The 16,714-nt window shown below is 38.8% G+C and overlaps 1 protein-coding gene across 2 annotated transcripts in view; it reads left to right on the forward strand.

Moving 5' to 3' along the window:
• The window catches only part of Grm7 (glutamate metabotropic receptor 7), a 905,956-nt gene that overhangs the window by 618,766 nt on the left and 270,476 nt on the right, over nucleotides 1-16,714 (forward strand). For both annotated transcript variants that reach the window (XM_042273759.2, XM_042273760.2), the window contains exon 7: nucleotides 5,155-5,294. In XM_042273759.2, the coding sequence (XP_042129693.1) occupies nucleotides 5,155-5,294 (140 nt within the window). The remainder of the gene's footprint in view (nucleotides 1-5,154; nucleotides 5,295-16,714) is intronic.

The following is a 16,714-nucleotide window of genomic DNA, read 5'->3' on the forward strand; positions in this document are numbered from 1 at the left end:
GTTTCCATGGCAGCCAGTATCAGTTTTTATACATATAATTCCAACTGGCTTTGCTGATGCAGTGGATCAAGAAACTGGTATCTCCACTGGCCTGGCCCAAATGTAGAATCCATGTTCTCATTGGCTCCAGGAGTATGGTTTAGGACGGCCTGTTGAGCAGAAAGATTAACAGAACATGAATCAGTACAGAAATCCTGGTTCTGCATGACAAACAGAAATGAGAAGAGAAAACCTTTCGGGTAAATGCTTTGATGCAGAAAATAGCTTTGTCATCTGGGCATCAGGATCCTTAAAGCTTCTCTGTTCTGGAAGAAAAGCAGTTTCTGTCACACACTGAAATCACTACACATTTTGGACTTGGCTACATTCTCTCAGTCGTCATGTGTTCTCTGCTACCTGCCACCTGTTAGATCACAGATCCTCTAGTGTTTGTTATTTCTCTCTCTTCCTCTCTCCCTCCTTCTCTCTTTCTTCCTCTCTGATACTCCACTACAGTTCTAGCTCTAGACAAAGTTGATAAGAAAGTATAGTGTGTTATAGCCTTGCAGCACCCCACACATACACTAATGCCTTGTAGTTGTGGGCAAGCTTAAGATGACTTTATATCTTTGCCTTTTTGATTTGTAACTTTTGGCAAGAAAGAAACTTATTTTCCCTTGTTGGAACAGAATTTCCTTCAAGATCTTTGTCATGTTCCCTATGTTATGATGATCATTCGCCTTACCCTTCTAATATCCTACTGTAAGATCTACTCCTGGTTGTCCATGGCTATGAGCCTGTAACTTTCCCAATAGAGTTCTTGTGGGGACTAGAGGCATGCCTCAGCAGCTAACAGTCAATCCATACTGCTCTTTCAGAGGACCCTAGTTTCGTTCCCAACACAAGGGTTGGATGGCTCACAATTACCTATAACTCCAGGTCCAAGGCTTCTACAAGGACCTGCACTCACATATACAAATATTCTCTCTCTCTCCCTCTCCCTCTCCCTCCCCTGCCTCTGTCTCTCTCTGTCTCTGTTTCTGTCTCTCTGTTTCTCTCTCTCTCTCTCTCTCTCTCTCTCTCTCTCTCTCTCTCTCTCTCTCCCTCCCTCCCTCCCTCCCTCCCTCCCTCCCTCCCTCTTTCCCTCTCTCCCTCTTGGTCTGTCTGTATGTCAAACACACAATTTTAAAATAAAATATATAGTCCCAGGGTCTTGTGGAGGTTGTAAAGGGTAATTTGGAATCAGTCATCCTTTCTGTGATCCTGCTTTCGTAGGTTATAATGCTGCCCATCTTGACTGGTAGCCCCCTTTTCTTTTACTTGGTGTTTCTGCATTCTGGTCCTCACGCCTTACAGTATCTCTGTGGGCAAGGACCTTCTCTTTGATAGTTTATTTCCTCTTCTCTAGACTTCTGTTTTATTGTTTTCAGTTCACAAAGTCCATTGAATACAATGCCTATTTTTCCTTTTAATAAGTCCAGGTGTAGGTACTGTTAAAGCAGACTGTAAGGAGAAAAAAACACCATGGGAATAATAAGCCCATTTCATTAAAGAATGCATTTAGAAGGTCAAAGCTACACAATACACTATTAGAAATCATCATTTAGATAAAGTATTCATCTCCTCTGCTATAATTTTTAACATGAACTTTAATAGGAATGGAAGAGGCATGACAAGAATCATTTTCCTTCACAAAGATTTTGAGAAGGGAGAAAGATAAGGCCATGTGTCCTGTTCTGAGGAAGAATGACTGGATGAACAGGAGATTGTTTGGGGCTCTGGGCCTCAGACATACTTTCTCTCTCCTCTCAAAAAGCACGAAAGGCTCCAGCCACGTAATTTAATGAATAGAAAATGGTGTATTTAGAGCAAAGCACAATGTGAGTCCGGGCATCCCGAGTGAGAGAAAAGACTGGACACCTGAATAGCAATGTCATGTAGCACAGTAATAGGATTCTCATTTCTCGCTAATGACATGCAACATCACATTTCATCTCTTGTCCTTACATACTTGGAATATTTGCTAAGAGCAAGACACAGTTGTTGAAAAGTTTCTGTTGCATCATTAGTCATTTGTTGCTGCTGCTTGTTTCCCTCTCATTGCGTGGAGCTTTGTGTGACACAGAAGACTGTATATAACAACAATAAAGAGGGAAAAGTCTATGAATTAGAGAGACAGCAAGTTGGGGTGAATGAGAGGAGCTAAGGGAAGAAAGAGAAGAGGAAATGCCATGATTTTATTACAATTTCAAAGAATATTTTTAAAAAGAATTGGGATGAAGTGTTTTGTACAGTCTCTGGTGATTATCTCTGGGCAATGTATAGAAGAAGCAAATTGAAATGGTTCCTTTGGCCACAAACAATCCAACCATTGACTCAAATTGGTGGGAACAAAGCAGTGTTCACAGACTTCTAGTGTCCACTCCCACTGTGGGCTCTACACTGCTCTTTGGTAAATAGAAAATGTTTCTAAAAATGGGAAAATTCTAATGGGATCTCCGAAGAGCAACACAAGTTCACTAGGAAAGCTTCCACTTGGCTAACTGGAGCCATGTGTTATTTCTGGTCTCAAGATGATAGGTAAATAAACTGAAAAAAATAAAACTATTCAAAATTATTAAAGGGCTGGAGAGATGGCTCAGCAGTTAAGAGTGCTGACTGCTCTTGCAGGGGAGCCGAATTCAGTTTCCAAAACCTATATTGGGTGGCTCACAACTGCCTGAAACTCCAGCTCCAGGGGACCCAACCGCCTCATCTAGTTTCTGCATACACCTGTACACATGTGGCACATAGTCCCACAAGCACACCCATGCACAGATCTCATTTTAAGAAGCATTACGATGGAGTGATTGCTAAGTGAGGGCACAGGCAAGAGAGCATACCGTTAGGTTATTGCACTCAGCACTCACTGTAACTCTATGGAAAGGTGTCCCTTGTGACAGACAGCTGCCTGAAATAAAATAATTTGCTAACGTCATAAAGATATTGATAGATCAACCTGTAATATGGATCTATCCTAAGGATTCAAAAACCAGTTACTAAGTATTATTGTGGTTTAATTATCTAAGTTATCTGGTTGAAATTATCTGAGTCACTGACAAGAAACCTTCCCTACCTGAACTTAAGCAGCTTCTTACCTGTAAGATGAGGAAATTTGGTGTTCTGTGTCCTCCAGCTGTGTTTTGAATTCCTACTTGATCATCCCCCCACCTCCTTTAAATATAACCACAAGTTAAAGTCTTAAACAATGCACACGCATATGCTTTACTTTGGCTTTCTGTTGCTGTGATAACCAGCATGTGCAAAAATAAAAAAAAAATTTAAAAATAAAAGTAAACTGACTTGGAGGGAGAAAAGGTTTATTTCAGCTTATATGTCACAGAACATCACAGAAGGACTCCAGAGCAAGGGATCAAGGCAGAAATGTAGAGGCATGAACTAAAACGGAGGCTGCCACTTAGGAATACTGTTTAATGGTTTTCTTTCTTGCTCACATTCAACTATCCTTCTTATACAGCCTAGACATACCTGTCTAGTGATGGTACCTCCTATATTAATTAGTCACCAAGAAAATGACCCAGGACATGCTCATAGGCCAATCTGATGAAATACGTTCTCAGTTGAGGTTCCCTCTTCCCATGTTGTCAAGGTTATCAACAAGTTAGCCATTGCAGTACACATTACCTTATAGGTTTGCAATATAGAAGACCACTATATATTTCCCAGGACCCCTATAATGGTCATGGCAAGTCAGGGGTCCTTCTGCAGACTGAAGGAAAATCCACTCCTTTCCATTTCATAGATTCTGGAACCTATTTCAGTGGTAATGCATGTGCCCAATAATTCCTGTGTTTTTTATAAGACACACACACACACACACACACACACACACACACACACACACACACACACACAGCCTTTCATTCCTCTTGTCTCTCTTTTATGTAGACTGATGTGAGGACATTGGACAAACTCATGTTATATAGGAGGTTCTCTCCATGTTATTATAGTACTGAACTCTGCCCCATCACAAGCTCTGACTTCTTTTTCTGATAGTTAGCCCTATCATAAAATCTGTAATTGGTAACTATAGAAAGGTATGCGCCTTAGATGTTCCTTTGTCCTAGCTGTGATGTTGTATCATTCAGCAAGATGACATATTTCATATGGCTCTTATACTCAATGTGCAGTCTCTCTTTCTGGATGTGGGTTTGTTCTTGGTATTGGATATTCATTTGTCTAATCAGATGCCCTTTATCACTCACAGGCTTATCACTCACATTCCTTTGAGAAATGGTTTCTTTCTGAACCTGGACCCAGACTGGCAGCCAGCAAGCCCTGGTGATCCTTCTGTCTCTGTATCCAATAGCACAGTTGTTACAGACACCAGAACATGCCACACTTTTACAAACTCACTTGCATATGTGCATAAACATGAAACATGTATTTAATAGAACAAATTAACCTTCTAGTTATTTTACTAGAGAAGGAGAGGTGCTGGGGATTTGAACTCATGTCCTCAAGTTTGCTCAACAAGTCTTCTCACCTGCTGAAACATCTCACCTTTTCATCCAAAGAGTACACTTTAAGAAGACCTAACTAAATAATGGCTTGAAGAAGAAAATAATGTCTGTGGAATGTCTTTTAGGCATACTGCTGGGCATTTCCTACTTCCTCTCTATGAATTAGAAATAACACAAGACATGTTTTAAATTCAATCAGGGCAGAAATGCACTTTAAGTGAATTATTTTGCTTATTTGTAATGATGTATCAATTTTAAGAATTACTATTTTTGAACTTATTCTTTATTAACTACAATTTGGTGTTAAGTGGAAATGAAAATAGCCATTGCCATCATGAGCATTGCAATCACAGTTAGCAAAAGCATTGTGTTAAAACATATTTTTGTCTCTGAAAATTAATACATGAATTTATTTGCTTAGAAAGGTTTAGAAGAAAATCTTCAGAAAGATCAAGAATAGAGCCATTCAAAGGAAGAGATAGGTTGTCTTCCAGCATTCTGTAACCACAGTGTACAAGCTGTAGAGATGAACTACCGTGAGCTGAGGGGACAGTAGAGGCCATCGTGTTAGCAACAGGGTTAGCTCCTAACTTCATCACCCAGGAAATGGAAGGAATACTGCTTAATTCCGGTCTTTTATTTTCTCCTTCAGGTAGCGCTGGCACCCCAGTGATGTTTAACAAAAATGGGGATGCTCCTGGGCGGTATGATATCTTCCAGTACCAGACAACAAACACCACCAACCCTGGTTATCGTCTTATTGGTCAGTGGACAGATGAACTTCAGCTCAACGTGAGTTCTGATTGTTCCTCTCTTTCCCTGGTATAATAATAATAATAGGGGTATTAATTTGATCAAATTGATGTTTGTTTCCTGTTTATGTGTTTATGCACATAGAAAAGGAACTTGCAATTTGTTCCAGGCTTCATGGGGTACTGATAACCATTCATTTACTAATACTACAATATGGTGATATTTTATTTGTACTAAAATGTGATTTTATTTGTATGTTAATAAATAAAGTTGCCTGGGGTTCAGAACTAATAACAAGCCATAGCAGAAGCTGGGCGGTAGTGGTGCACGCCTTTAATCCCAGCAATTGGGAGGCAGAGCTAGGCAGATCTCTGTGTGTTCAAGGATACAGACAGCATAGAGACACATGCCTTTAATCTCAATACCAACCATAGAAGATCTGGAGGTCTGTATAGATGGGCAGTGATGAGGAGGTCATGTGGTTGGGTTTACAACCAATGAGAAGGCAGAACAGAAAGTCTATAAGAAGACAGACACACAGAAAGTAGTTCTCTTGCTGAGGAGGACAGCAGTGGCAGTGAAGGGTAAGGTTTTTAGCTCTTAGCTATTGCTCTGACCTCTTGGGCTTTTTAACTCTGCAATCGGCTCTGTGTTTCTTATCTAAAAAGATGGTTACATCTACATTTGGCACAAGAAAAGGGGAAGTGCTATGGGATGTTCTGTATGACAAATGTGTTAATAAATAAAACACTGATTGGCCAGTAGCCAGGCAGGAAGTATAGGTGGGACTAACAGAGAGGAGAATTGAGAGAACAGGAAGTGAAGGGGGAGTCTGCCTGCAGCCACCGCCAGGACAAGAAAGGCGTAAGGTACCAACCAGTAAGCCACGTGGCAAAATATAAATTAATAGAAATAGGTTGAACATAAAGAGTAAGAGCTAGACAATGATAGGCCTGAGCTAATGGTCAAGCAGTTTAAATAATATAAGTGTCTTATGTTTATTTTATAAGTGGGCTAAGGGACTGCCAGGGTTTGGTGGGACCCAGAGAGAAAACTCTAGCTACACTACAATAATGATAGTAACAATGACAGAACTGGATGCATTGGGTTTGGCTGAGGGGATGCATGCATGTGGAGGTCAGATGACAATTTGTAGGAGTCAACTCTCTCTTTCTACCATGAGTTTCTGAGATCATATTCAAGTCTTTAAGAGTGGCAGCAAATGCCTTTACCTGCTGAGGCATGTTGAGGACCGGGTATTGAGTTTGTATACTAGTCTCTAATTCTGTGAGACCCCTTCATTGACTCTGACTCATATTTCTAATGAGTTACCTGGTAACAATTTTAAAGCTTCTTTGTGAAAGCTACTGTTACCTCTCTCTTTCTTTCTCACTTGATAGTAATAAAATTTTTGAATAATTTTGATGCCATTCTGTTTTTAATTTCTGCTTCCTAAAATACTGCCCTATAGTAACATGTTTGTGTAGCCTTTCTATCTTTCAATAGAGTGTGACATTAAGTGAGTAGCTACATACTTCTCAATGTCCCACTTAAAGACAGATTACATTCTCTGTTACTTCATCTTTAAATCCTCTTTGGTCCTTGACTGGGTTAGCTGAGACACATGAAAGCTTGGGGTGGGGTAGGCTGTGAGCAGGACCATTTGCTTTACTCCGTTTCTGACTCAGATATTGAATTTATCTAGAAATAGCTTTGAATGTATCCACAGAATTATATTTGGCTGAATACATTAGTGTCCTCTAGTCCAGTCATATTGACACATAAAGTTGATCACATAGTCACCATCTCAGATAATTCATTCTCTATTTCATTAAAAGGGGGCAATTATGTCTGAGGCCTTCTCCAGGCTCTACCTCAGGGGGTACTGTAGTAATTAATGAAATAGAGGCTGACACAACCAAGGTATGCCTCTTTTGGTGTCATGAGTTGCACAAACGTAATCATCCAGGAAACTCACAGTCAGAAATAAAAATAAGAGACAACTTGAAGTGAAAATGCAGAGTGTGTTTGGCTGTTTCCAGAAGAAGAAGAGGAGGAGGAGAAGGAGGAGGAGGAGGAGGAGGAGGAGGAGGAGGAGGAGGAGGAGGAGGAAGAAGAAGAAGAAGAAGAAGAAGAAGAAGAAGAAGAAGAAGAAGAAGAAGAAGAAGAAGAAGAACGTAGCGGCTGCTGGATTTAGCACTGCTGGCCAGTTGTTTCACTCACACCTTGCCCTGTGTTGACTTGACTTATACTTGACTGCTCTCCCTCCCTTGAGGACTGCCATTCAAATAGCAGGGATCTGGTGTCTAAGAATGATGGAGCCAGTTAGCATGTGCCAAGCATGGCTAAGGACCAAAACCAGGGAAGCAGTTGAAATTATGCCAAATGCAAGACACACTAAACTTATATTCAAAAACAGAAAAATAAAAGCAAAAGGTAAAAAGTGTCTCAGAAGGTAAATCCAAGATTTAGTGATAAAAGGCTAGAATCACGTTTGTGATTACAGCATTTGGGAAATTGAGACCAGAGGCTAGAGAGTCTGAAGCCAGCCTTGGCTACAATAGTGAGATTCTTGTCTCAGAAACCTAAATAATAATAATAATAATAATAATAATAATAGTAATAATAATAGTAATAATAAACAGAATCAGAATCAAAGCATTGTGGCCTGCCTAACTGTCCTTTTTTGGTATCCCTGTGATACAAATGTAGTCATGCAAGATTAAAGGCATATAGTTAAGACTTGTAGAATTCTGGCTTATGCAGAAATTCTGATTATGCCTAAAAGAGGAAATTAAATTGGTTTGTTAATATTTCTCAGTATACACTTCAGCACCAAGGTTAAGTTTCTAGCAGGTGTGACTTTATCATGTATATAAGAATTCTCACCTGGCTCTTATCGACTAGAGTATAATCTGGAAGTCCTTAAACAAGCTCATTTTGTTTCATTTGAAATCATCCCTCATAAGAATTGTCTGCAACTAGCCATTCAGCAAGTTGTTATCGTTTTGTTTCTTAGATGTCCTTCCTGTGATAGGTACCATGAGAGGCAGTAGGTAGGTACACAGTGGAGACAAACAAATGAAACCTCATATCTCTCACAACTGACCACCTAACACACAGATATAAGACACACAATTGAACAAACATGCATGCAGAAATTACAATGTGTGGTTGAAAGATGATAGGAAACAGGGTAGGGGAAATAGAAAGAGAGGGGTCCAAGGAATGGGAATCCACTAATGTGGAAAATATGGGTGGTGTCAGGCCAAACGGCTTAGCCAGAGATAGTGAGCCACTAGAAAATAAGGGAGAAGTCCTAAGAGGTATGGGACTAACATGCAGTCATATTAATGCAGTTCCTTGCATACCATGAGAAAACTGCTTACTTTTATTTCTCAGATAATTTAAAATTACTTAAAATAAAGCAAAGGTGTGACTACATAGAAACAAAATAAAAATTATAGTTTTAGTTTATTTTAAAAATTTAAAAATGAAAATCACTTTGAGATGCATGGAAGATAGCTGAGGGGACATACCAAGCCACCCTCAATCTTCACTGTTCATTGGAGCCATCTGGAGGCTCATTAAATCTAGAAAATGGGGCCCATCCCCTGAGTTTGATGCATTAGATCTGAAGTTCATGCAGAACCAAATGTTTGCCTTTCTAAAAAGTCCACAGGGAGTGCTCATGATCCTTTGAGAATCCTTGCCTGAAACCTTGCCTGAAAGCTCTATTTGGCCATGGAAATGAAGCTGAGTGTGTGGTGGATGTGTATTACTTGAAGGGCTTTGTGGCTTCTGACAGTACTTTAGAAGAGACCAGATGCTAAGAGTGGGAGAAATGAAATCAAGAATTACAAGTATTTGGAATTTTTAAATATATGGGATTTCCTAGACCTGTAAGAGTGAGATGGGCATGGATAAGGGTATGGAGGTACAGCCATACAAAAAAGTACCCATTACCAATCTGTAAATGGTTTGAAAATCCACTAGGAAAGAAATGGAGAATAAGAAGGACTCCCCCAGGCCTTGAATATCTCCTTGAAAATGATACCATTCTTTTCTAGTACTATATACAGAACCAAGTCTAAAATAGTATATCCAATATGCCTGGAATAGAGTGGACCACATGCTTGGGATATTTGTTTGACTCTGGAATGAAAATCAGAGATCTCTGACCTGTCATTAAATGAGCATTTTTATTACATTTTATGACACTAATTGTAGTGTGCTAGGGTGCGAGTTGGTAACCTAAATCTCATATGGATGTCTTAGTTAACTCTTGGGTTGCATGGGAAGTATAAGAATGGATGACTGAGACACAAAGGCCATTTTGACAGGAATGGGATTTTGACAGATGGCAGATTCAAATGACATGGCCACTGAGTTAAGTGGTCTGGATAGGAGGTCACTGTGTGCAAACCTTTTATTGTTAAAGTGAATTTAATCATTTCAGGGAAGTGATAAAAATAAAAAGTAATTCTAGTAGCCACAGTGAACCTAACCCTGCACACATGGAGATTCAGAGCTTTGGTCCAGGTGTCCCATCTGGTGGCTAGTCTCCTGGGTAACATCATTTCGTCTATGTTGTCCTTTTTGTGATGCCTCTTGTGATTCTTTTTTTTTTTTAAACTGCTAGAGTGGAATTTGAGCAAGCATTTCTGTTAGTTCACTTTCTTCTTTTCAGTGGAACAAAACAAAGCATTTGAAGTAATGGTTCTACTTCTCATTTACAAAGACTCAAGGGTGCTTTTTCAATCCCTAGCTACATCTTTTCTAACAAATGAAATTTTTAGGAGTACTTCCTCTGAGGTCAGTAATTGCAAATTAGTTTCTGAGCCAATGTAGTTTTCAGCTTTCAGCATCCCAGTGCTGCAGACCAGGCTGCCCAGCTTTCCAGGATGTGATCTTCCTGAATGTGGAAGCCTAGCAGTGTGCCATCTATTACAGAGCATCTCATGTGCCCTTCCTACCAGCATTGTAGCTCCAAGACTTAATTTTCCTGTAGTTTAATAAAAGACGACTACGTGGAATGATGCTAGATCATTTCTGCATGAACAACAACAACAAAATTCTGTGAAAGGGAATTAGGAACAAAGAAATCATTTACTTGGCCATTTGAAAATTACTGCAGAAATAAACTTGACTCAATTACTCATGTTTCTATTGTACTGTCAAGAGATTACATGAAGTAACTGCAGAGGAAAGAAGAAACAAGTTCTGGGTCAGGCAATGATAACCATTGAAGACACTAAGATAAGCAGGTAGGGGTCTCTGTGTTCTGACAGCACAGACTGTAATGAGGAGATTATAATATGCATAACACATTTTAGGACACATAACTATTGGCTTAAGGAAACCTATCAAATGTTTTATTTGATCAGTATCTTGAAAGGTCAGTAGTATTTTCCTTAAAAGAGACGAGAAAAAAAAATGCTTGGGAATGAGTAATGTAGTTTTGTTTCAAAATTGAAGTAGATGTCAGGAAAAAGAAAGAAATGGAATGTGTGTGCTTAAATCTTTTCTATGCCTATATTTGAAGCACTGTGTGGGCTATTTGTTATAGAAACAAAAGCAATTGTTTTTGGCTTCAACCTATTCCCTTTAATAGGCATATGCATTCTGTAATGTTAACAGTGGGGAAGAGGTAACCAAGGGACAGCTGCCAACTCCACCCTGGAATCACGCTCTTCTGGTTCTTAAAATTGATTTTCTTTTAAAATATCATCTTTACTTTAATCTGGAATTAATAGAAAATTCAGATATGCCCAAATGGTTAATCATGCAAATAGCTAAAATTCAAATAACAGAACATTAAAATTTTGTTGTTGTTTTCTTTTTAAGATTGACTATTTTTTTATTTTTTTACATGCATGAGTGTGAATACATGTACCAGAGAAGAAAAGAAAAAGAGGGTTAGATCTCCTGGAACTGGAGGCATAGACCATACTGGGATTAAGCCAGGGTGTTTTAGAAGAGCTATTCCCCCTCCTAACCACTGAGCAATCTCTCTAGCCACCTTTAATACTAGTCTTAATGGGCAAATTGCTAGAGATTTGATTCTCTTAGAGATGAGGCCAGGGGAATCTTGCTGAGCCTTGTGTAAATGATTCAAGTTATCATAAGGTTACCTGTTTTTGAGGACACCCTAAGGATAATGGGGTTTTCAGCTCTTTCTATAATTTCCATTGTGTTAAACTTAATACGTGGATATTCAAAACTCCAAGAATTGAATCCAGATTGACATCATATTTTATTTGTGTTAATGTGCTAAGCATTGTGATTTTTGTCAGTTAATATATAAATCCATGGAGAGTGAAAATAGAATGTTTTCCAGCACCCATTAGTCTCCATTTCTTGATAAATGGTTTCCAATTACCATGGCAGCAACAGATGCAATGTAAGTTAGACAGTGTGGCCATGGTGATACTGAGGGACATTTAGCCAAGGCTGTCCTCAGATAAACCTCTGCATGGCTACTGCCCTGTCTAGGTAGTCAACATGCTCTTCCTATGTATAGCAAATGAACATACCCTCAGGAGCTCAGGGACCTTGGGTTTGAGGCTACAATGTATAATTTCCAGGGAAGACAGCCAAAACTCAGAAGGACAAACTAGATCTGTGTCTCACTGAGCCTCAGGAAGCCCTTCACTGGAAGCTGTTTGAATGCTTTCTGGAGTCTTCTGTTATCATCACATTGGAAGAAGAATTCAAGTAAGATAGGATTCACCTGCAATCTTACCCACCATTGTAATCAACAAAGAAACAGTAATCAGAGTGCAGCAAGAAACACTTGTAGCTCTAATACTTGAGGATGAAAGGCAGGGTATTTGGGAATTCTAGGCCAGACTGAGCTACACTGGAAAATCCTGTTTTAAAATATGAAGGGTCTGAGTTAGTGATATGGTACAGCTAGTAGAGGTACCTGCTTTTACTCTGGGGAGGTAATGAGAGAAACAGTTGATGTCATGAGTTCAATCACTATACTCTGCAAAGTGATAGGAAAGAATCAACTCCTAAGAGTTGTCTTCTGTCCTCTACAAGCACTCTCATTGGCACAGATCACATGCATTAATTAATTGATTGATTAATTTTAAATTAATGGATAGTTGTACCTTAATGATAGTATTCTTCAGTAGTATGCTCAAGGCCATGGAATCCATCACTAGAACTAAAGAAAAAGCAAAGAGAAAAATAGATCTGGACATAGGCTGAGAATGGAAAAGAAAAATAAAACTCAAACACACTTTGTTGGGCAGAAGTTTTCATGGCAGTAATTAAAAATTAATATCTAAAATTTTTATTTTGTTAAATACTAAATCTTTCACCTTCATTAGAATTTTAACTGTTGTAGACATTTAAAGACATGTGAATAGTTGATTTCCAAAATTACCATTTATTAAAATTAGGCATCTCAAATCAATACTTACTTCTATCTACCTATAAGACTACAATCATCCTATTGTTTGAAAATTACAGCGGTATAATGTTTATTAAAAATATAATCACCCTTAATTTACAATGTAATTGATTAACATAGGGCAATAGCCATACTTATTCCAGAATTAGCAGAAAGAAAAATACGTACATTATCAAAATACAGTGCTTCAGGGGTGGAGAGATAGCTGAGCAATTAACAGCATTTGTTACTTGCAGAGGACCCACGTTTAGTTCCCAGCACTAAGGTCATTTGGCTCACAACTGCCTGTAACTCCAACTGCAGAGGATCCATCATCTTCTTCTGGTCTCCATAGTCACTGCACTCAGAGTGCAGCCAGATTACCTCTGGCAATAATATGCCTTATTCCTTATTCATGTACATAGACATGAAAATTAAAAACAAAATAATCTCAAGAATAAATCTAGTACTTCTTTAGTCTCAGGTTAAAAACTAATTTAATGAACTCAGCTTGTTGCTTGTCATTGTTAATAGTTATTTCCTTTAACTTACAGTGTTATTTGTCAGTAATGAAGTCTGAAATCTTTGAGGTGTTGTATAACAGACTCTTCCTGGGTAGACAAAATATACAGGTCTACTCGGCCCACAAAGGGAGTCTAGGACAGACTAAAGTAAGGACTGCCCCAATGTCCAATTTGTCAAAACATTTCCAAGTTTTGTTCTCATGTACATGTGATATTTTGGTGACCTTCTGTTTACCACCTGAGGTTCATGAGCCTCCTCTTCCCTGTTGAAGGTGATAGTTCAATTTGGAGGGGTGCTGCAAGTCTGAGGAGCATGACAGAAGGTAAACTGCTAGATGGATATGAGTCTCAGTTCTACTGATAGTAGCTTTAAATTAGAATTACAGTCACTGAATTAAATACATGTAACATACTTGAAACATAGTAAATATTCAGCACTTCTTAGCCACTGTAGCAACAATAACAATAATAATGGAGCAGAGATAGTTCCTCACATGATCTATAATTCTTCAAAAGATTAATTTCTAGTGCTAAACTAATGACTTTTCCTTACAATTCAGTATTTGCCTGAGTACTTAGCATATAGATATATCTAAGTAAATATGAAGTGAATGGGGAGATGAAAAACTATTGTTTTATATAAATTATGGAGCATGTTAATTTTAATTTAGCATCCCAGTGACAATACTAATCCAAACTTCAACTCTAGCCAGGAATTCTGCATAATTCAGTTAAATGATTTAAGAACTTAATTTACAGCTAAGGAGGTTGTGCACACCTTTAATCACAGCATTGGGAGGCAGAATCAGATGGATCTGTGTTTAATTAGAGGCCAGCCTAGTCTACATAGCAAATTACAGTCCAGTCATGGCTACATAGTTAGCCATGTCTCAAAAGAAAAAGAGGTTGGTTTACCATATAGGTTTCCTAGTTTCTTCTAGTTCTGTAGACTACTTTGGGTCACAGAGATATACTGGTTTGGTCTTCAAATGATAAATCAGAAAGAAAAGAAGCAAATGGAGAAAATAATTGGTTGGGGTTTTGCTCCCATTGATTTGTATTTCTGGAAACTTGCTGATGGCTGTTTGAGAACATGAGAGAGGATTACTGCTCTTGAGACATCAGCTCAAGTGCAGAAGACATTGGGTGCTTCAGGTTTCAGCAGAGTGCACTAATAAGGAAAAGATGGTACACCATTGTATCTCCTGTTTTCCCATCTGCCCTCTCATGCTGTTTAGAGGATAAATGAGCCTAGAAAGAATTGAAGGCTACAGAGATCTGGTCTATAATTAAGCCCCTGTCCAGTTGTGAGCTCTCTGAATCTCCACAAAGAGGCATGCTCTGAAAGGACGCCATTTAACTTGCCACCAGAGAGACAGGAGATGCTTCCATTTGTCAGCATGTCTGATCTGAAATAATATAAAAGACGTTAACACATCCCAGTGTTAACTGCTCTGCATTTGTCAGCTAACCTTACATGTGAGAACCCAAACTGAACATAGCAGGCATGTCTAGACATCAATGACCTAGAGTTCTATTGAAAATCAGATGTATATATTCTTGGCTTCTCTGAAAGATTACCTCTGGCAATAATATGCCTTATTCCTTATTCCTTCACAGCCAAAGGTGGTTAGGTCAAAATCACAGCTTTTTGCTCTAGATAGGTTTGAGTTCTCTTATTACCGTGGACCCTATCACTCTCTTCCACCTGCTACCCAGCTGACTATACTTACCTCCACAGAATCCCCATGATTCACACAAACATACAGTTTCATTCACACGAAGTAGACTGTAAGTATAAAGTGCCTTATTTCTACTGGCTTGGCTTGAGCATATGCTGAACTTTTTATTTATAGCCTCAGGAAATTGGCTTCCAGAAAATCAACAATAATTTATCAATAGAGTTAATGGCCCAAAACACCCATAAGTGGGTAATAATACTTTTTATCAAGGGTCAATAATTGCAGTACGTAAGAGAAAGATACCTTCACAGAAGACAGTAGCTTTGTTTGCAAACATCTTTGTGCCTGTTACAAAACATGTTGGAAATGAAAGAGACAGCTTTTGCATGATTTGTCAGCATCTCTTCTTGTAATCAATGGTGTATGGCTGGGCTCTTTCTATGTGTGTCAAGAAGATTAATAGTATTGGCAATTATAAATATGACTCCACAAACACGTGCATTACAGAACCTTGAACCCCCATAAATTCTTGTTTGCATGGTAGGCATTCAAGCAAATCACTTCATATTTATTAATACACTCTGGGCTCAGCAGGGAAAATGTTGCATTTCATTCTATTTGCACGTTAGGCTCTGGCAAAGTATATGTGGAAAAAGAAAATAAAAGATGGGTTTAGAAAGCTCAGCTATTCTATCAGGACCTCATCCTAGTTATTGCCAATCTAAAACTGTAAAACGAATTAATACAAATTTATGTGCCCTTTCTGACTCTTTTGCCCCCAGAAAGCTCAGACTTGCAGAATGATCTTATTATTTTTTATGTTAATGTATAGGAGTTATGTCCAAAGTGTTTGCAAATAACTAGGAGATTAAGTATAAACTTGGATACCTACAGAACGCCCTATCTGAGTCCCAGCCTTTATTCTAGTCTTTACCACTAAATGCTTAAGGAATAGCATCCTTTCAGTGTAGCCAAATACCTGAGCTAACCATCCTATGAAATGAGAGGTCTACTTGGCACATATTTTGGGGTTTGAACCCATAGTCCATGAGGCTGTTTCTTTGTAGTCATGGGGCTAGAGTCCCAGTATCTTTTTCCTCCCTTGCTACAATGACCCAGAACCTCCTGTCAGGACACACATCTTAATTCAGTTCAGCACAACTTAGTTATCTGGTGCTGGTTCAAACTTCTAGAGTCTGACACTGGGCAATTTATTTTAGACATATTTAAGTACAGTATAAATTTGGGGAAAAAGTTTCCTGGTAGCAATTATCTCAATTCCATGTGCGCAATAAAGCTTAAAGCATGATTACATCAAACTCTTTGCAAAGTACATATGACCTCTACCATGAAGATGAGTTCTTAAGGACCTAGGAGCTGAAGTGGTCTCAGTAATATAGATAGCATATAGGTCACCAAGCTATAAAGTACATGTGACATCTCCTTTAAGGATGGCATCTTAATTAGGGTTTCTATTGCTACAATGAAACACCATGACCAAAAGCAAGTTGGTGAGGAAAGGTTTATTTGGCTTACACTCTCATAACCCTGTAGTCCATCATTGAAAGAAGCAGGTCAAGAACTCAAACAGGACAGAAAGCTGGATGGCAGGAGCTGATGCAGAGGCCATGGAGGGGTGATGCTTACTGGCTTGATTCCATGGTTTTGCTCTGCTTGCTTCCTTATAGAACCAGGATCACCAGCCCAGGGATAACACCAGCTACCATGAACTGGACCCTCCCCTATCAATCACTAATTAAGAAAATACCTTACAGCTGGCTCTTATGGAAGCATTTTCTCAACTTAGGTTCCTTCTTTTCAGAGGACTCTAGCTTGTGTCAGGATGGCATA

Source organism: Peromyscus maniculatus, chromosome 3, assembly GCF_049852395.1.
Source record: "Peromyscus maniculatus bairdii isolate BWxNUB_F1_BW_parent chromosome 3, HU_Pman_BW_mat_3.1, whole genome shotgun sequence".
NCBI classification, from domain to species: domain Eukaryota; kingdom Metazoa; phylum Chordata; class Mammalia; order Rodentia; family Cricetidae; genus Peromyscus; species Peromyscus maniculatus.